The 21,235-nt window shown below is 48.4% G+C and overlaps 1 protein-coding gene across 2 annotated transcripts in view; it reads left to right on the top strand.

The window, feature by feature from the left end:
* Window positions 1-21,235, top strand: part of PDE1B (phosphodiesterase 1B) — a 30,248-nt gene that overhangs the window by 4,290 nt on the left and 4,723 nt on the right. Inside the window, exons 1-9 of one of the 2 annotated variants that reach the window (XM_032173488.2) lie at window positions 8,166-8,338; window positions 13,639-13,752; window positions 15,895-16,077; window positions 16,257-16,323; window positions 16,957-17,073; window positions 19,330-19,470; window positions 19,875-19,975; window positions 20,082-20,207; window positions 20,335-20,436. In XM_032173488.2, coding sequence (XP_032029379.1) covers window positions 8,286-8,338; window positions 13,639-13,752; window positions 15,895-16,077; window positions 16,257-16,323; window positions 16,957-17,073; window positions 19,330-19,470; window positions 19,875-19,975; window positions 20,082-20,207; window positions 20,335-20,436 — 1,004 coding nt within the window. In that variant the 5' untranslated portion in view covers window positions 8,166-8,285. Of the gene's footprint in view, window positions 1-8,165; window positions 8,339-13,638; window positions 13,753-15,894; window positions 16,078-16,256; window positions 16,324-16,956; window positions 17,074-19,329; window positions 19,471-19,874; window positions 19,976-20,081; window positions 20,208-20,334; window positions 20,437-21,235 lie in introns of those variants that run through there. The other variant, XM_032173487.2, reaches the window with a different exon arrangement.

The raw sequence follows: 21,235 nt of genomic DNA, 5'->3' as shown, positions 1-21,235 counted from the left end.
TACAAACATCACTCTCTTTTCTCTGCTCCATTTTCTCTGGGAATTTTACATTTTACAGATAGAACTTCCCCCTTCCTTTGGGACGGTATAGACATAGTCCCTTTCTCTTCTTCTTTCCCCACATGGTACGCACTCAGGACCCTCAAAGTCTAGGCTCAGTGTTCTATGCTGTGGTTCAAGGTCATCATAGATGAGCTGGAGCAGGGACCCCACTGGGGATTATTTTTGCTTATCGTTGTTTCATCAGAGTCTAGTGTGATACCTTGAACATAACAGGCACTCAGTAAATGCTGTTAAATAAAGGAATGAACAAATGAAATAGTGAATATATGTACATATGTTACGAGGTCCAGTTCTGTCTCTGATTCTGTGGTGCGTGTATACCTCCGTGTTTGTTGAGTGGCGGGGGGAGGAGTAGGAAATGGAGGTGGAGGAAAGGGAGATGATGATGATGTTGTTTTTTTGAGAGGGTGATGCTTAAAAGGTATGGGGTTTAGGGACCTCAGGACAGAGCCTGGAACTGAAGGAGTTACAGAGAGGATCCAGAAACTGTGGCGTTTGGATTGTGTGAATGAGATATGTTAGGATGAAATTGTGAATGCCTGCCTGACATGTATACATATGTGTTTGGGTAAAGGTTGATATGTATGCTGGGGACAGAGCTCCATGAAGATGTGTCTGTTTTTATAAGTGGCATGTGTAATAATAAATATGTTGGGAAGGTGTGCACTTACCTGAATACCTGAAATTGTCCTAGTTATGAGATGATGTATGTGTGTTTGTAGGTAACGGGATAATACCTATGTGTGATCTTGTGTATGTATTTGTGACACTGAGATTTTTTGACATTCCTGGGGAGATCCAGTGGATGGGAGGAAGAAGCTGAGGCTGGGTGCCTCATTGATTTAACTCTGGCTTTTGCCCTCTTTTTTATATGCTCCATGGAGTGATCTTCTATGGTTCTTACCAGTTTTGAAAATCATGCTGCCATTCTCCTTTTTCTGTCCGTGGATGTGGAGCTGCTGTGAAGATTGCAGCATAAACTATGGTTCCCTGGACCTCTGGAGAAAAAGGAGTGCCATTTTTCTCATGCCTTGGTGGGGATAGTTTTTTAGTGCTGTCCTCAGCGGATTAGTCCTTCCGCCTCTGCTTCCAGCCATAGCAAAGGGAATCTCTCCTCCCTCGGTTTCATACCCCACTTTTCCATCAAATGTCTCCTGTCTCTATTTCCTCCATCAGCTTTGTCTTGAATGAGGACTGTGTGGTATCTCTGGGAAGGTAGAGGGTAGAAAATTCCTGCCTTAAGTTGAAGGGAAGGTGCAGAGGTAGGGGATCAAATTCAGCCCCAAGGAAGAACTTCACAAACCTCTGGGCAGGATAGGTGGCTGGAGGGAAGGAAGTAGGGAGGCAGAGTGGTGGTAGCGGAAGGGCATGGGGAATTTTGGGAGACTTGAGTTCGAGTTCACATTCTGCTCTAACAATTACCACTGTGTAATCTTTAAGTCACATAGTCTCTCTGAGTCTCAGTTCTTCATTTAATATCATCATGTAAAAGTAACTTTTAAATGATAAAGCCTGAAGGTCTTTTTCATCATGGGAGAGCTTGCTTTGTGAAGAGGCAGGGAAATGGGAATGGATGGGCAACTATTGGCTGGGATGAGGGAGACAAAGATTCAAGAGGTAGGAATATGAATTACTGAATAGGTCTGAGCCGTGATTGAAGGAGTCTTGTTGATGGTTATCTGGAAGGAGTGAAGGCATGTGTCTGAACTTAGAGACCAGAAGGATAGGTGGGGCTAGAGGAAGGCAATATTATGAAGGATGTGGGCCACTGAGGTCAAAAGAAAGGAGAGGAACTTCCTCCTTATCGTTTTTTTCCCAGTGGTCAAACTGGAAGTGGATGGAGCAATTGCAGTTCTGAGACATGGTGAGTGTGGGAAGCCCAGGGGCTGCCATAGGTGGTTCTATGAACATTGGGGAATTCCCTTCTGACATTTATCCCAAGTCCCTAGGCCTGAGAGTATCATCGGGTATACCACATCCTATTTTAGAAAATCACTGAAGTCTCTTAGAATCCAAACATCACTCTGCTTGTCCAGGAGCCTCAGGAGGTGGTTTGAAAAAAGGCAGAGGATTCCACATTTGAGGTTGCATTTGCCACTTTTGCCCAGAGGAAGGTGAAAGAGGTTGGGGATGCATTGGACTAGAAGGCCAGGTGAGATGCTCAGTAGGAAAGAAGCCTGCACATCTATAACTACATCCTGCCTGGGAGTCCCTGAAATCAAAGGAATGGTAGCTTCCCTATCTCCCAGATTCCCCCGAACTTTTTTTAAAAAAAATCTTTCTGCCACCTTCAGACTGGGATGGAGGAGCAGCAAACCTTGAAAACAGGTCTTCCCTCTCTTTTTGAGTCTTTAAAGGAATCCCTGAGAATCTGTGTCCAACTCCTCTGCTCTCTCTCATTTTCTCTTCTTTGATTCTTCCATCTTCTCCTTCACCTCATCTTTCTCTGGGTTCTCTTTCGCTGTGAGGCTCCCTTTTGCTCTTCTCCCTTGTCCCACTTCCTCTCTCTGTCCCATTCCTTTTGACTTACCCTTTTGCTCTTGCCATCAGTACTTCTCCTCCCTCATCTTGGCTAGGAGTCAGAAAATCCCCGTGGTTCCCTCCCTCACCGAGGGGTTGCTGTGGTGATGGTACAGGATAAGCTGGCTATAGGTGCCCTCTGGGGCCTTAGGAGTCCAGCCCCGACTCCTGTCTTCTGCAAGGCGTGTCTTTTGCCTTCTCAGTGACCTCATCCTCCTAGTCCCTCTGGGGAGGAAGCCAAGTAATTGCCTTTGAATCTCAAGGGGCTGATTTTTCTCAGGCACGGAAGTTGAGTAGCTATTTTCCAACTATCTTCAGGATAGCAGCAGAGTAAGAGGGACAAAACCAGGGCAGCAGGTGGGGTGGAGTTGAGACAACTGGGGAGAATGGAAGTTGTTAGATAATGAAATTGTCCCCTAAGGGAGCAAGACTACATGGTCTGAGAGAACTGGAGGACCATTCCTTCGTTCCTTTGGGAAGGGGCATAGATGGGAATTGAGCAGGGAAAAAAAGAGTGACTGAGAAGGGAAAAGGATAAAATCAACTTGTTATCCATTCAATGCAGGGAGGTCCCTAGTGCCCCTGCTCTTGCCCCTCTGCCCTAGTATCCCCCAATCCTGCAACTGCTCCTCTCCCCTCAGCTGGGGTTGCATCTATGGAGCTTATCGCTGTCTGAGAAGAAAACACCAGGTTCAGATTCCACTTCAGCACTCAGACCTGGCAAAGGTGCACTGAGGGAGCTGTGTTGGGGTTTTGGTAGAGAGGAAGGCTTGGTGGAAAAAGGGTCAGGTTGTTTTTGGGGTAAAGCCTGGGGGCATAGGGCATGGAGAAGAGCTAGAAAGGGGGTGCTTCAGGTGGTGCTGTTGGGTAGAGCCAGACTTCCAGGTCAGTTGATTCCACAGCTGCAGTGAGAAGTCAGATTTGCAAATAATTATGGTGGCTACAGTGGGGTGATTAGGCTGCCAGCTGGTGTTGGCACCATTTAGGTTGGGAAGGGAACTTGGCTGGTGTGGGGTTGAGGGCTGGGGGCTAGGGGCTGGTTGTGGGGAGAGGCTGAGTGATTCTCTGGCAGGCAGGACCTGGGGGAAGTTTTTCCTTTTATTCCTATTTGTTGGCTTCCCTGCTCCCCTGTTTATCCGTTCTTGCATATCTGCTTGGCACCATGTCTCTAGTTCTCTCCTCTGTGCCCACCTTGTTTGGAAACTTCTTGTGGCCTGGACTGAGTGAACACACATGCCAACAGTATTGCCAAACTTCCTAAACCATGAGCATCTCTCTACTAAGCAATTGCTTTAGAAATTCCAATCTGGAAGATGTATAATAAATCAAATTGCACTAGACACCTCAAAGACTTCTTGGTCCCTCCTGTTCTCTCCCCTTCTGCTCTTCTTTGAAATGCCAAGAAAATTTGCTGTTGTTTTTTAAATTGCAGTGAAATAAATTGAAGACAGATATGCAGGAGAACTTCCTGGAAAGTTCATGGAGGTTAGACTGTGGCCTTTCTCTGATAAAGAAAAAAATCTACCCTTCTCCTTTAAGCACTGGGTTAGAGCTGATTTGGGGAAGCAGTGAGCCAGTCAGAAAGGATGAACTCTGGCACTGGGAAATTGAGGCCCAAGCATCCTACTTCTCCAGTGTCTCCAACCCAGTTCCTGAATCTGAGAACCATAAAGGCTACAGAGGAGGAACAGATCCCCAGAGATAGTAAAATTGGGGCAGTGCTGGGACCAGACCCAAATCCTGCTGATCCATAATCTCATGCTGCCCTCATCACACTTGCAGTCAGACTCTTGCCAAGCTTTTAATTTACTTTCCCATCCCAGACTACCTTCAACCTCTGTTAGGCCCCATGGAAGCAGGGCATCTGCTGGGAACAGCTGTTGGGATGTGGTTTGGAGGGCTGGTGGGGTGGTCCATGTGGAGGTGGTTAATGAGCAAAATCAAATGGTGTAGGGAGGGAGAAGAGGGGTGGACAAATGAACCAGAGAAAGAGTTCTTCTGGACTGGGTACTGGGAGCCTCCTCTTCAGTTTGCCTTCCTCTGACCTTCTCACCCACCCCTCCCAATTCCTCCCTCTCTCAAGGGCTGAAGTCTGATGGAAAGGTGACTCATTTGTGTTCTTGGCTGGGAGCTGGGACACCTGGGTTCTTATTGGTCTGGGCTGAGGCTCAAGCTGCTTAGATTATTCCCTTCCTCATGTGATCTGAGTTGTGCTGGGCTGTTGCTAGGAACACCTGTTAGAAACGGCTTCTGGTCAGAAGGCACAGGCACAGGAGGAGTCTGAAAGCAGTCTCTCCCGCTTCTTCAGTGTGTTCCCAGCTTCTCTAATGCAGCACCTTTCAAATCTCCTTTCCTTTCCTCCCTGCCCCCTTAATACCTCCTACCCCTCTTCCTCATCTCCCTCCACCCTCCTGGTTTCTGCCCTTCCCCCACTATCTTCCAATCTTCCCTAGGCCCTGCCCCATTCCCTTTCCTCATCCCACCCCCACCCGTAGCTCCTCTGTCCAGTGCTGAGGGCTCTCTCACCACTGCTGCCATGTCAACAGTGCCTCCCAGGATGGCAACCCAGCTTTGCCACCAGGGGGGCTATTTTTATCTGTGGAGCCACCCCCGCCACAGTGCCCAGCCAGCTGCCAGAACTGGGGCTGTCTGTATAGCAATGGAAGCCAGAAGCCAGGGGAGTGGGGGAGTGGGAATGCTCGGGTGAGGTGGAGAGCTGGTTGTTCTTGGTTTCTGGAGCTTCGTGCTCTACATACTCTGCAGCCTCTGCCTCCACTGCCTCCCCAGGGCCTCTGGAATAAGAAGCCAGAGAGAAGCCCTAAACGTCCAGAGTGGTGGCATCAGGGAGACTAGAGCTTTCCCACAAATATCCAGGTGCCATCTGAGGCCTGGGTGGAAAGTCAGGGGTCCTGGCTGTAAGAGTGGGCATATGGGACTTTGTTTATGAATGACTCAATGAATATTTGCTGAACTAACTAAAGATTTGGACTAAATAATTATCCTTCACATTCATGTATTACTTTAGGGTTCCCAAGGTGTTCTCATACCATATCTCATTAGGTCCTTGTGAAAATTCTGTGAAGCATGTATTATTTACCCACTTTATAGACCAGGAAACTGAAGCTCAGAGTGATTTTCCCAAGGTCACACATAGTAATAAAATCTAGGCAAAAGTTTGTGATTTCTTTTTAAATTCAGTTTTTTCTTTTCAACTGAGCTAGCCAGAAAAGTCTCCTGATTTTAAACTTACGCCCTCTTTCTATTGGAATTAGATGATTTCCTTGGTTCTTTCAATTTCTGAGCTTTTAGGGCTTTGAAGTCAGCCAGTGAATTCCTTTCCAAGCACCCACCCCTTTACCCCCACCCACCCCCACCCCTTTTCTCTTACCAGAGGCAGAGTCTCCCATCCTTTGTTTCCTACCTCAACCTTATTCTTCACTGCAGGCTGGGCAGGCATTAGAGTTGGGTTCCTTTCTGTTTTTAAACCACATTTAAGTGCTAAAGGAAAATCCATACTGGACCCTTTGTTGAGGTCATCACATTTATGTCCTGCCGGCCAGCCAGGTGACAGTCTCCTTAGAGGTAGAGTGTGGGGTGTGTGTATATGTGTGGGTAAGTGTCTATGTGTGAAATTTTTCCTCAGGAAGGGATGATGGTTGATCATTATCCCTCCTTATTAGGAAGAGTAAATAATAATAACAGGCTAGGGCAAAGTATGCAGCATGCATACGTGGGCTGAAGTGGTGAGCAGCCATTCGTCCAACCAGCTTTGGTTCTAATGGATAAGAGACGAGAGGAATGGACAAGATATCCTCTTCGAGGCTTTTCTAGTCTAAGAAATCTTTACTTTTCATTAGGAGAGTTGAGGTTAGCACTTACTTGGCTAGAGTGGCAGGGTCTGGAGTGAGGGTACAAGACGAGGCAGGGAAGCTGGCCTGGGTTGGAGGTTATTAGTATTTCAGGCTGTGTGCTGCCATCTGCCCCCACTCCCAGCCCCATCCTGCAACGCAAGCATGTCCACAGAACATGCCAAATGACCTGTCCTCATCTCCTGGGTGGCATTCAGGGTCTCTGACACTGGGTCTAGTCCTTTCTCTCTAAGAATACTCATCAGCTTGTGGTCATTGTGGGGAGGGTGGTGGTGGGACACAGAGAGAAAGAGATGGGTACAGAGAAAGTGGGTTTCTTCTCTCCCAAGATCTGCAGCAGCCCTGCTTCATCACGGCTACCAGGTGTTCACTAGAGAACAGCCTTAACATATTTGACTTCCACTCCTCTTGTTGAGATCGAAGCCCACTTCCACTTGTCCCAGTACTCAGTGGAGCTGAGAAACAGCAGGTTCCCAAACTTCATTTATTTCTAATTCTTCAAGGCTTTGGCATAATGACAAGGTATTTTAATTTCTTCCTGCTTTTGACGGGTAGGGGTAAAGGGAAAACTTCCTGTCATAAAATCCTAGCTCTTGGCCTGTGTCTTCTCTTTTCCCTTTCTGCTGACATGCTCAACCCCATTAGTTCCTTCTCCTCTTTACCACATCACCCTCAGCCATAGACCTACATCTAAGAGATTGCAGATCCCTGAACTCTTTTCCCCAATGCGTTGGGCTTCACCCGCCGGCTCTTCTCCTTAGCCCCGCCCAACTCCTCAGCTGACCAATCATGGCCCCAGCGTACATGTATTGGTGATGTCATCTCCCAGCCAATCAGGAGGCGGGCTGGGACTGTGTGCGCACGTCCACTTGGAGCTGCAGAGGCTGGGTTCTTCCCTCCCCAACCTTGGCGAAAGCAAAGTCTGAAGGCGGGAGAGGGGGTCCTGGTCCTCAGACCCCTTCTGGGGGCCTCTTTTGGCCCCTCCTGGGCCATCTCATCGCTTCTCCTTACCTCTGAGCTGGATTGACCTCTCTCTGGTTAATTCATGGTTATTCCCCAATTTCCATTTTACAAATGAGAAAACTGGGGCTGGGGGTGTTAATTTGCCCAACCCCTTGGTTTCTATGAGCAAGTTCTCTTGACTTGCATTCTCTGCTTGCGGGTCAGCAAGGCCCTTCCCTCCCTGTTGAGCCGGTCTCTGGATAAGGATCCCCTGACACCTAGCTTCAGGAAGCCCCTCCCTACAGTTTCTTATCTTCTGTGGGAAGTTCATCCCCCTGTCTTGCTTCCATTCTGTGAGGTGGGTTAAAGCTCGTTTTGAAGAATGGCCCCAGAAAAAGACCCTGAGAGGGAGCTGAATCTGCTTAACTCCTTCTGGGGGTTCTTGCAGGGCCCCTTCCCCTCCCGCTACAGACTTCCTCTCCGTGACAGATTCAGGATGGTTCCCTGTCCCTGCACCCTTAAGCCTCTTGCTAACCCCCTTTTTCCCAAAAGAGGAGCCCCACCTCCTCAGAGCAAGGGCCTGGCCTGTGCTATTTCTGTCCTTTCTGGGCTTCTTCTGAGAACAGATTCTTGTTTTCCGTCTGATTCAGATGTGAAACTTTTCCCGCAGCCTCCCCTCTCACCCAGTTCCGGTAGGCTGGGTCTCTGCCTCCCCACTCTCTTCTTCCTGCAGCCAGGCCCCTCCCCAAAGTTCTCTCTGGTCAGTTGCTCAGTTCTACTGGGACCTGGAGGAGGAAGGCAGGGGCCAAAGAGGAAGTTGTCCCCCCTTGGGGGCCCTGGGGCTCCCGGGGTCAGGATTCTGATACTCTGAAGCAGGAAACTTTGATTCCCATGGCAAACCCTGTTCCTGTTCAGAGGAGCCACCTCCAGGGCCCCATCCTCAGGTAGGTGCCAGGGATGAGAAGAGGAAGGGGGGAGGAGGGAGAGGACAGGACAGGTTGCTCATGGATCCACCAGTTATAGTTTAGTGAAGTGGAGAGATCAAGACCTGGCAGTCCCCCATATGTTTTGTGCGTGTGTGTGTGTGTGTGTGTGTGTGTGTGTGTGTGTGTGCCAACTTCACCTTTTACTCTGTGCATCTTGCCCTTTACCTTATTCTCCTCCCATTTCCATCCCCCCCCCCTTTTTAAAATCGCTTCTTCTTGACTATGGCAGGTGACTTATCAGTGTTTCTTCCTTTTCTCTCCTTCCCGACTCCCAACATCCTTAGGACCTCACATTCCTTTGAAATTTCATCTTGTCTTAAGAACCCAAACTGGAAATAGAATTCTTCTCCTGACTCCCATCCCCCATCTTATTCTAAAGTCCTTCAGAGTTAGGATCTCCCCAGACCCACTCAAAGTCTTCATCTCACTGTTCTTCTGCAGGAAGTCCTTCTCTGGCTTCCCTGTCCTAAGCCCCCTACTTATGGTGATCTTTTTGGGAATGTGGGTGCTGGAAGCAGAGGCAGGGGACTTTGGAAATCCCCGGAACACCAGCCGTGGTGAGCCAAAGAAATGAACTGTAGGAGCTGGAGAAGCTGAGCTCTTCTGAGGTGTTGGGGCTATAACTGCCAGAGTCTTTTCCTCCCAACGGCAGCCTAGAGCTAGGAGAGACTGTGGACTGACTTCCAGGAGTCGGGATCTGAGGCTTTTCCAATCATGCCGGGACTGAAGGTAAAGCAGAAAGAAGTGGTGGTGAAACGGGCAGGGATGGAGGTCGAAGGAAAGTTGGGGGAAGCTTCCAGTTTTCCTTGGGGCCAGGTGAGGACTGGACAGGGTTGAGCATCCTGTTCTACAGGGAAAGGTACTTTTACTGTGCCAGATTCCGTGATGGCTGAAACAGAGGGCTTGGATTAAAACTGATGTTGGTGGGATAGAAGGACTTCCTGCAGAAGAACAGTGAGGTGAGGACTTTGAGTGGTCTGGGGAGATCCTAACTCTAAAGGACTTTAGAATAAGAGCGGGTCCTGGCAGGCCAGAAAGTATGGGGTGTGTGTGCGGGGTGGGTTATTTGACTTCAGGAGGGTGCAGTTCAGCACCTGGATCCTTTCAGCTGCTTGAGTCCAGGTCCTCTTCTTAGACTTCTCATTTGTCAAATTTATTCTTTAATCTTTTTTCGCCTCCCTCCCTGCCTCCTTCTGGTGTCTGGATCATGTTTGGTTCAGATTTCAACAGAAGCTATACAAGAGCTCCTGGACAAGATCTGTAAGTGAGGGAGGAGAAACTCGGAGGGAAGCCTATGCTTGAAGTCAACTTACAACCTTACTCTTCTCAGGCTCACTGTTATTTTTAGAAACCCTGGCTCAGAAATCTCCATTGTGAGCTCTGGGAGATAGCCTCACACCTGATTAATTTTCCCCTTTCCGTTTTATTTATTTAATGAACTTTTACTGAGCACGTTCTGTGTGCTCTGAGGATGGAGGCCAAGATAAACAAGCCACTGTCAGCGTCATCAAGACACTCACAGTCTCCTATGGGCCAACCGACAGAATTAATTAAGGTTGGACGGGCTGAGACTGCAGAAGCTATGGTGGAATGGGTTCCAGCCTCTCTAAGCTAACTGCATGATTAGGTTTGTTCTGCCTTAACAGCTTCATTGTTTGGGGACACGGTTAGGTTCCATTAGCTTGAGTTGTAGGCCTTGGCAACCTGCGTGAGATGGATGAGTTGTGTGACCTTAGACAAGTCACTTAACCTCCATCATAAGGAGCTTGTGAAGATTAAATGAAGTTTGTAATTGTAAAGGAAAGATCATGGCTATTATCTTTCTCCCATTCCCTCTGTTAGGGGGCTTCCTAATTACCAGCCTCAATCCAAACCAACTCAGTCTTCTCCATCTGGACTTGGGAGAGAGAAGGTACTTGTTGGATTTGAAGGGAGTGTGGTGTGAGCTGGGTTAGGACCACCATGATTTGATGTTGATCAGTCAATTCCTATTCAAATTACATTTATGGAGACCTTTTGTATGTGCCAGGCCTTTTAATGTATTATATCACTTAATCCTCTTATTACTAGCCCTGTGAAATGTTTATTAGCATCCTTACCATTTTATAGATGAACAAGTTGAGGCTCTAAGATAAACATTCTCAAAGTTTAGTGTATATTAGAATAACCTGGGGTGTTTTTAAAATGCAGATTGGGCTCGGAACTGTGGCTCACACCTGTAATGCTAACACTTTGGGAGGCCTCAAGCTGAGGATTGCTTAAGCCCAGGAGCTTGAGGTTACAGTGAGCTATGATCATGCCACTTCTAGATCTTGTCCAGGAGCTCTTGTATAGCTTCTGTTGAAATCTGTTGAGCCAAACATGATCCAGACACCAGAAGGAGGTGGGGAGGGAGGGAAAGGAAGATTAAAGAATAAATATGACAAATGAGAAGTCTAAGAAGAGGATCTGGACTAAAGTGGCTGAAAGGATCCAGGTGCTGAACAAATAACACCCCCCACACCCATATTTTCTGGCCTGGCAGGACCTTCTCTTATTGTAAAGTCTTTTGGAGTTAAGACCTCCCCAGACCCACTCAAAGTCCTCACCTCACTGTTCTTCTGCAGGAAGTCCAGAGCTATGATCTGGGTGACCTTGTCCCTTAAAAAAAAAAAAAAAGAAAAAGCAGGCTGGGTGCAGTGGCTCGTGTCTGTAATCCCAGCACTTTGGGAGGATGAGGTGGGAGGATCACTTGAGGCCAGAAGTTTGAGAACAACCTGGGCAACATAGCAGGACCTCATCTCTACAAAAAATAAAAAAAAATTAGCCGGGCATGGTAGCACATGCCTGTAGTCCGAGCTACTCAGGAGGCTGAGGCAGGAGGATTGATTAAGCCCGGCAGGTGGAGGCAGTTGTGCCAATGCACTCCAGCCTGGGCGACAAAGTGAGATCCTGTCTCAAAGTAAAAAAAAAAAAAAAGCAGATCCCTGGACTGTATCCTCAGAAATGCTGATTCAGCAGCTGTGGAATGAGACCTAGAATCTATATTTTTTACACGGATCCAAGGTGATTCTGATGCTGGTGGGCTACAGACCACATTTTAAAAAGTACTGATTAAGAGTTAGTAACTTGTTCAAAGGTTCACAGCAGGAAGTACTAGCTTTGAATCCAGGATTCCTGCCTCCCAGACTGGTGCTGCTGCTGGATACATCTCACCAAAGCTGCCTCCTGAGCCTTGGTTTCTGCATTGTAAATGGAAATGGCAATTCCTTCCCTGCCTCCCTCCTTCATAGGCCCATTGTGAGGATAAAATGAGATAATGTAGGAGAAAGCGCTTTTAAAAATGTAGAGCTGGCAGCATTGTTAGCGATTATGCAAATATATGCAAATGAGTGCCGTGGGTGTGGCTGCTCACTTTGGGAGCCAGTGCTGGGATGTGGGTTTCAAAAGGTGGGTCGAGAAGGGAACTGGAAGAACTTTGGTGATGGGCATTGACCCCTGGGGAAAGTTTTTGTAAAAAGGGCCGAATGAAGCAGAAGGCTGGGGTGGGAATCTGGGGGAGAGAGAGAACTATAGGCAGAAGAAGAGGCCCTCCTTCCTTTTTGGGTCTTATGTCCCCAGATTTGAGGGTCCCTGGCTATGGGGACTGATCGGCAGAGGGAAAGCCCCAGCTTGTGCCTGGGCACCAAAGGCAAAGCATACGTCTTTGTTCTGTGATCTCTGGGTGGGGTACTCTGGGAGACACTGGCTCATAGCCCCTTTCCAGCTCATTTAGCTGGGAAAGCCTTTTATGATATCTCGCCTCTATTCCTCCTCCCTAATGAAGCTGGAGCTGGGGCTGAGCTTTACTGAAATCATCCTCTTACTTGTTAAACAACCTGCTGTTTCCACATGGAGATGGTGCAGCAGGAAGGCTGAAAGTGAGATTTGAGGATAGCCAACCAAGGAGGCTGCAGTGCCGTCCTCCAACTTCTTTATCACTTTCCCTTCTGTCCCATTTGCTCTCAGACGTGTCATCCAGGACTGCTAGGCCCTGAGGTGAGGACTGGCCTGTGATGCTTCCTGGGGCTGGCTATTTTGGGCACCCCATTCCAAAGCTGCCGAGACCCCGGGATTCTAGAGCTACTTCTTTTCAGGAACGCCATTGTTCTCCCTCCCCCGGCATCCCTGGGAATTGATGCTAATTTCAGCCTTTGATCCCTGACTCATTCTCTTCTCCTCCCTGACTCATAGGGTGACCTTGGGTTTTTGAAGCCCCTCTCAGTGGGGAATTATGATGGCCACCATTTCAGCCCTGGGTTGGTTTTAGGTGGGTGGGGCAGGGTGAGGGAAAGGAGAGAAAGGAATGTTTAACTGCTTTCATTAAAATCACCATCTGAAGAGCTTTGTTTGCTTTGTGACTGCCTGGGCTGAACTCACCAGGCTTCTGAGAAGTCTCCCAGTTAATCAACAAACCCCAGAATTCATAAGTGTAAAACATGAGGTTCCTTCAGGCAAAGCATCCAGTGAATGAGATCCCTGGGCCCACCCCACCACTTTTATCCTGGAAGAAGCTTCAGTGGGGACAGAGGCAGGGGGTGGGTACAGTAACTCTGTCAGAGGTTCTCTCTGGTGTAAGACTGGAAAGGCAGGGGTTAACCCGGCTTTGTCCTGGTTGATGGATTCTGGAATCATAATCCATTAGCTTTGCCTGCGTGGAGAGAGGCCAGGTGAAAGCATTCAGATTTGTCTTTGTTCTGTGCTTTTGCCATCCCTGCCAGGCACAGAGGGGCTGTGGACATGTAACCCCCACCCCCCACACCATGACCAAGAGACAATGAAATACTCTTGGGGGCTATCTTGATTGCTATTGATCCCAAAGCCCTCTCCCATGGGGGAAATAAGCAGTTTCAACTCTTGGTGATTCAGGCTATGAAACAGATCATCCTAAAAACATCACTCCAGGGGCTTGTACCTGCCTAATTCTGCTGGGCCCTGGTATTTTAAACAAGACTAAACACTGACTAAAGAGAGCGTTTGGAGAAGTCAGATGGTGGTGGGGATGGTGGAGTCAGGAAAACCTGGCACTAAACTTTGGGTGTAGATAAACAATACAGGCAGTGGCAAATAGCCTGAGATTAAAAAAGAAACATTAGCTGCTATTATTATTAATGTTAGAATGATTAACTATTTACGAAAGACTGAGGATGTTTCTGTAAAATGTACCTTATTAGGGAGTATCCCGTTCTCATGATAAGGTAGCTGTGCCTAAGCAGCCTCTCTGTATCTGCTCCCTGCAGACTGCGCTACATGGTGAAGCAGCTGGAGAATGGGGAGATAAACATTGAGGAGCTGAAGAAAAATCTGGAGTACACAGCTTCTCTGCTGGAAGCCGTCTACATAGATGAGACACGGTGAGAGAGACCGACAGAGGAGAAAGATGTCAGACATAGTGTTCCAGAGAGAGGGGTTAAGACAAAGATAGACACATGTGGCATGGACAGAGGCCGGAAGAAAGAGAGAGGGTGGACCAGATATAAAGAGCTCTAGGTAGTGGCTCACACCTGTAATCCTAGCACTTTGGAGGCCAAGGTGGGTGGATTCTTTGAGCCCAGGAGTTTGAGACCAGCCTGGGCAACATGGTGAGACCCTGTTTCTACAAAAAATACAAAAAAAAAAAGAAATTAGCCAGGCATGGTGGCATGCTCTTGTAGTTCTAGCTACTTGGGAGGCTGAGGTGGAAGGATGGCTTGAGCCCAGGAGGCTTGAGCCCAGGAGGCAGAGGTTGCAGTGAGCTGAGATTGAGCTGCTGCACTCCAGCCTGGGTGACAGAGCAAGACTCTGTCTCAAAAATAAATAAATAAATAAATAAATAAATAAATAAATAAATAAATAAATAAAGAGCTCCAGGTATCCAGGAAGAAATAGTGGTAAGAGATAAAGAAGCAGAGGCAGACATAGAGATGCAGAGATAGAGACAAACGCAGATATCAAGAAGGACAGAAGACTGCTTCAGAGTTGGAAGGGACCTTAAAGCTCATCTGTTCCACTGTGGAATACCTCTAGATGTGTGCTGCCCAACATGGGAGCCACCATTCTGGGTGGCTATTGAGCACCTCAAATGTGGCAAGTATGAACTGAGATGTGTACGTAAAATACATGACGGATTTCAAAGACTTACAAAAAAGAATGTAAGATATTCATATATATATGGTTTTTTTTTGTTTTTGTTTTGAGACAAAGTTTACTCTTGTTGCCCAGGCTGAAGGGCAATGGTGCGATCTTGGCTCACTGCAACCTCCGCCTCTGGGGTTCAAGCAATTCTCCTGCCTCAGCCTCCTGAGTAGCTGGGATTATAGGCATGTGCCACTACACCCAGCTAATTTTTGCATTTTTAGTAGAGATGGGGTTTCTCCATGTTGGTCAGGCTGGTCTCGAACTCCCAACCTCAGGTGATCTGCCCGCCTTGGCCTCCTAAAGTCCTGGGATTACAGGCATGAGCTACTGCGCCCAGCTGATATCTCATTAATATATTTTATAAGGCTGGGCGTGATGGCTCATGCCTGTAATCCCAGCACTTTGGCAAGTTGAGGCAGGCTGATTGCTTGAGCCCAGGAATTCGAGACCAGCCTGGGCAACATGATGAAACCCTGTCTCTACAAAAAATTAAAGAATTAGCTGGGCATGGTGGTGTGCACCTGTAGTCCCCGCTACTTGGGAGGCTGAGAGGGGAGGATCACCTGAATCTGGGGAGGTTGAGGTTGCAGTGAGCTGTGATCACACCACTGCACTCCACTCTGGGTGATAAAGTGAAAACCTGTCTAAAAATACACACACACACACACACACACACACAAACACACACACACACACACAGTTGGTTTCATGTCGAAATGATATTTTGGCGGTATTAGGTAAAATAAAATTTATTGCTGGGCACGGTGGCTGACGCCTATAATTCCAGCACTTTGGGAGGCCGAGGCGGATGGATCAACTGAGGTCAGGAGTTTAAGACCAGCCTGGGGTGGTGGTGTGCACCTGTAATCCCAGCTACTCAGGAGGCTGAGGCAGGAGAATCGCTTGAACCCGGGAGGCGGAGGTTGCAGTGAGCCAAGATCGCGCCACTGCACTCCGGCCTGGGCAACGGAGTGAGACTCCGTCTCAAAAAAAGAAAAAAATTATCATTAAAGTGAATTTCACCTGTTTCTCTTTTCCTTTTTAATGTGGCCTACTAGACAATTTAAAATTTCATATATGCAGCTTGCATTTTATTTCTATTGGATGGTGCTGCTCTATAGCATCCCTGAAAGATGCATTCCATTTCCTGCTTAAACACTCCCATAGTTGGGTTGCTCACTACCTCACATAGAGACCTGTTTCATTATTGGAGATGTTAGATAAAGAAATAAAAAGATATAGCAAAAGAAAGGAAACAGGGTTGAAGACAGAGAGCTGGCATGAGAGTTACTAAATATGGGGTATGGCTGGGTACAGGGTCTCTAGGCTGTGGAAGCACCTGCTGTCTTTCCTCTGTGACTCCCCTTCTGGGGTCTCAGGCAAATCTTGGACACGGACGACGAGCTGCAGGAGCTGCGGTCAGATGCGGTGCCTTCGGAGGTGCGGGACTGGCTGGCCTCCACCTTCACCCAGCAGGCCCGGGCCAAAGGCCGCCGAGCAGAGGAGAAGCCCAAGTTCCGAAGCATTGTGCACGCTGTGCAGGCTGGGATCTTCGTGGAACGGTGAGGCTCGCCCACACTCAGCCTCCCTCTGTCTTTAGCTGTGCCCCTCTTTCCCAGCCACCCTGGTCTTCCATGACCACCAGCCGTATGATCCCATGGCTCATCCCCACATCCCCAGCTGGCCAGACCTCCACTCCCAGACCTTCATATGTGGGCTTCTTCTCATTGTTCTCTCTTAGGATGTTCCGGAGAACATACACCTCTGTGGGCCCCACTTACTCTACTGCGGTTCTCAACTGTCTCAAGGTGATCTCTGGGTTTTTGGGAAAGAGGAGAAGGTTAGGGGATGGAATAGCCACTGGGACGTCTAGACCCTGTTTATGGCATGATTTTTGCCTGCCTTTTTTTTTTTTTTTTTGAGATGGAGTCTCGCTCTTGTCACTCAGGTTGGAGTGCAGTGGCGTGATCTCGGCTCACTGCAACCTCTGACTCCCTGCAAGTGATTCTCCTGCCTCAGCCTCCTGAGTAGCTGGGATTGCAGGTGCCTGCCACCACGCCCAGCTAATTTTTGTAGTTTTATTGGAGATGGGGTTTCATCATGTTGGCCAGGCTGGTCTTGAACTCTTGACCTCAAGTGTTCTGCCCACCTCGGCCTCCCAAAGTATTGGGATTACAGGCGTGAGCCACTGCGCCCAGCCTGCCTTCCCTTTTAACTGTTGTTCCCACATTCATCAAAACTGCTTTTGCCCAGTATAGGAGCAAACGCCTGCCTTCCTGTCTCTCCTGTACTGAGAGAGATACGGGAAGAAAGAGGCACACTTCACCATCTCTTTGCTTTCCTATTTACCAAGACTTTGTACTCATGGGAAGTCCTTCTTGAAGTCTAACTTCAACCCTTGCTGCTGCTGGAAAGCAACATAATCTATTGTTTTTCCACAGAACCTGGATCTCTGGTGCTTTGATGTCTTTTCCTTGAACCGGGCAGCAGATGACCATGCCCTGAGGACCATTGTTTTTGAGTTGCTGACTCGGCATAACCTCATCAGCCGCTTCAAGGTTGGGCAGCATCCTACCTCTACCTCCAGGCAGGATTCTCCACTCCTCTCATGCCTGTTCTAAAAGCCTCCCAACAAACAGATTCCGTAGATCCCCTCACTCAGTCTCAACATCAGGGAAGTCTCCCCACACCCACGCCCAGCCTAGCCTTTCTTTCTCTCGCTGCAGTCTTAGTTCCAGACTTCATTAATTGCTTTCTAGGGGGAGACTCTAGGTCTGCAATCATCTAGCCTGGGATTCTGCTCTCTCCCGCTTTGCTTTTTCCCCCCAACTTGTCCTCTCTAGGCTGACTTGCAGTGTGGACACTGGAGGCCTGGGGTTCACATGCTGTCAGCCAGTGCCCTTTGGGACTAGAATCCATGTGTTTCCTGGATAAAATTGGCCACTCCTTCCCCTGTCCCCCAGTTCTGGTCTCTGTGCAAGGAATTATATGGAGAAGGTCAGCTCTTGACAGGGCTGGGGTGGGCTTGTATGACAGGGGGACGGTGTGTGAACTTCATTTGCTCTTCGGCTTGTCTGGATGGGAAGAATTATATGAGATTAAAGTCCTTCCTAGATCCTGTACCGGGAGGGAGCATCTTTTGGGAGGGAAAAAGTGCCAGGAAAAAAACAAAACACTGTCACATGGACAAATCACATTTGGAAGTAGAGGGTGAGGGAGGTTGAAGAGCCATAATGGGGATATTGGGTCAGCACTTTGGGGAGCAGTAGATGTTAAAGGTGAAGGGAAATGTGGATGATCTGAAGGGCCATAGAGAGAGGTGGTCAAAGGAGTCCAGGTGGAGGGTCCCCTCCCAGGCCAGCTTCGGGAGGTCATTCCATCCATCCTCTGCCTCCACTTCACTAGAACAAATTATTTGTGCATGTGAGCCCTTCCTTCACCCTTGACTCCTCCTTTTACAACAACTCCCTAGGGAGTTTCCAAAACTTTCCTGAGATGCTCAGTTGAAATTTTCTTAAGGGCCTTCTGGAAGCCTGTTCTGCAATTTTACTTTCTTCTTTCCAATCCTGCCCTCTCCAGGACAGAGAATAGTAGGGCTCTCTTTTTCCTAAGACTTTTCCCAGCTCATGTTTCCCCAAACTGGCTCTCAGACTTTAGTCACTAGATTCCCCTAAACTCTGCCTCCTTACCTGGAAGGACTGGGTTTGGGGGACCTCAAGAGTAGCTGTTTTGGGTGAGGTTTGGCCCAGTCCCAGTCTGCTTTGCTCCAAGGCAGTTAGAGGAAGGAGGGGGTGCTTCTTGTTTTAGTTTTCTCTGATGGTAGGGCCAGTAGCAGCTGCCCTTCTCAAACTCCACAATCTCTTCCTGGGCACTTAGCCCCTCCCCTACTCCTCCCTTTTTCTTCCCTTCCCTCCAGGGACGCCATGGCAACGCAAAAGCAAGGGCAGTTGTCATGGAAACAGTCCTTTAAAATTTCCTGAATTTGGGGCACAGCCCTCCAGGGGTGCGGGTGGGGGATGTTAGGGTCTGACTGACTAGTGGTGCTTCTTCTGTGTCGCTGTCACTGTATTGCTCATCTCTACAGAAACCTCCCGAGTCCTGAACCTTCGTCCCCTCCTAGCCTCAACAGATTCAGGGACAGATCACCAGTCCTGTCCTCTGGGAGTCTTGAGCCTTTTGAAGGAGGCAGACACCCTAAGGGCATACACAGAGACAGGGACCGAATGCAGAGTAGCCAGACAGAGCTCTGGCTCCTGGTGCTTTTGTGTGTGTTCTGTGGGACTGAGGGTGTGGGTACTGGTGCATGTCGAGGGTAGGTGGTCAGGGAGGGCTTCTCAAAGGAGAGGGTAACCCACATTTGGCTGGAAGAGTCCTCTCTAGGTCATCTTCTTCATTCCCTTACTTCCGAGCCCTTCTTCATGGTTTTGGGTTTGGGGATGGAGTGGGGTGTTTGGAAGGTAGGAGGGAAGCTTTCTTTCATTTTCTTGGAAATCTCCAGGGAAATAATAATAATTATAGCTATTCTTTAGAGAGCATTTACTAAATGCCTTGTACTTATCTCATTAATTTCCAGGTAGGTGGTATTATCTTCATTCTTCAATTAAGTATCTGAGGCACAGAGAGGCATGTGACTTGTCCAAGGTTGCACAGCCAGCAGGTGGTAGAGGGAGGATATGAGCCAGATTCACCTAACTAGTCCTGTGCTCTCTCCCTATGCCACACTGCCTTCTAAAGAAAGTTGTTGATCTTGGTCTGTAGTCACCACCATTCCTGCGGATCCCTGATATATCTCCATTTCCCCCAACCCCCCGCAGATTCCCACTGTGTTTTTGATGAGTTTCCTGGATGCCTTGGAGACAGGCTACGGGAAGTACAAGAATCCTTACCACAACCAGATCCACGCAGCCGATGTTACCCAGACAGTCCATTGCTTCTTGCTCCGCACAGGGATGGTGGTAGGTGCCCTGGAGATGATTCTTCTGTGATTCAGGGCCTATGGCTACAGAACTGAGAGGTCTAGACTGTACTCCCATTTCCATTTCTCCTTTGGTTCTTCTTGGGCACTCCAAAGCCTTTACAGAGTCAAACTGGATTAACTCACTCTAGAGAATTCCCAGGTAGACTAAAAGTTGTTGGACAGTGCTAGGGACATATGGTGGGATGCAGTGGGAATGTTGCCGGTTCCGATGGAGGAAGGTCCTTGGCCATTCCAGGAGCTGAGAAACCTGGCTGCATTAACCAAGAGCTGGCCTGGAAGCATGGAAGGGATGGGATGAGTGATCTAGCCTGTGTGTGGAGGTTCTTGGGCAGTGACCAGCAGGCGTCACCCCTCTCTCATTCTTTCTCTTTCCTCCTGTAGCACTGCCTGTCGGAGATTGAGCTCCTGGCCATCATCTTTGCTGCAGCTATCCATGATTATGAGCACACGGGCACTACCAACAGCTTCCACATCCAGACCAAGTGAGGGGCGGGGATGTGGCAGGGGCGGGAGGGGCCAAGCGGAGGTGGAGAGGTTGCCAGAGTCCCTCCTTACAGGGGGTGGCCATGATGACCTTTGGCTTTGTAGGTCGGAATGTGCCATCCTGTACAACGATCGTTCAGTGCTGGAGAATCACCACATCAGCTCTGTTTTCCGATTGATGCAGGATGATGAGATGAACATTTTCATCAACCTCACCAAGGATGAGTTTGTGTGAGCAGAAGCCAGTACTTGGCATCCCTAAGAGACTCCCTCGCCACAAACTCCATTTTCCACTTCCTGGACCTCCTGCCCAGCAGCGCTGAGGGGGCTGATTGCTTCTCTTTTTATGTCCACTCAGAGAGCTCCGGGCCCTGGTCATTGAGATGGTGTTGGCCACAGACATGTCCTGCCATTTCCAGCAAGTGAAGACCATGAAGACAGCCTTGCAACAGCTGGAGAGGTGGCATCTGGTGGGGTGTGGCTGGGGCCAGGCCAGAGGGAGGGGTGTGTGAACTGGGGGGTATACACAAGGGTAGTTGGTGTGCCAGGTCTTTACCTGGCTGTAGAGACTCCACTGGCTTCAGGTATCAGACTGCCTCTCTGTGTAAGAGTGTGTGTGTGTGTGTGTGTCCTTACGTTTACTCACAGCCTTGGTAGCTGATCCACTGGAGAGTGCTTTGGGCTGGGAATCTAAGATGGGGGTTCTCATCACAGCTCTGGGACAGGCTTACTCTGGAATGTTGGGACATTCATTCAACCCTTCTGCCCCAGTTTTATTACCTCTGAAATGGCGAAAATGATAGGCCTCCCCCCACAACAGCTTGCCCCTAGTTCCTAGTCTCGTAGGGCTATTGGGAGAGTCATATGAGGTTTGAAAAAATGCATAGAACAAATGCCATAATTACATCTAATGTTGCTTAAAAGTGAGTGGGAATGTATAAATGTGTGTGAGAGTGGACCGTGTGTGTGTGTGTGTGTGTGTGTCCTGAAGGTGTGTGTTAATCTCTGTGTATGGCGTTTATGTGTGGGATGCAGTGTCACAGCGGGTCATTGTTGAGGGTATAATAATAATTACTACTATTCTAAATAATATCTACTGAGCACTTATTATGTGCTAGACACTCTCCTGAATACTTATTTGTTGTTTGTCACTTAATTCTCAGAACCACTCGATATGTGGTAGGGTTGTTATTTCCATTTTAGAGTTGAAGAAAATGAAATATGGAAATTTTAAGTTACTTGCTCAGTGTCACACAGCT

This window comes from Hylobates moloch, unplaced genomic scaffold, assembly GCF_009828535.3.
Source record: "Hylobates moloch isolate HMO894 unplaced genomic scaffold, HMol_V3 SCAFFOLD_13, whole genome shotgun sequence".
Taxonomy (NCBI): domain Eukaryota; kingdom Metazoa; phylum Chordata; class Mammalia; order Primates; family Hylobatidae; genus Hylobates; species Hylobates moloch.
Note: the sequence above shows the minus strand (reverse complement) of the source record. Positions and strands in the feature narration are given on the sequence as shown.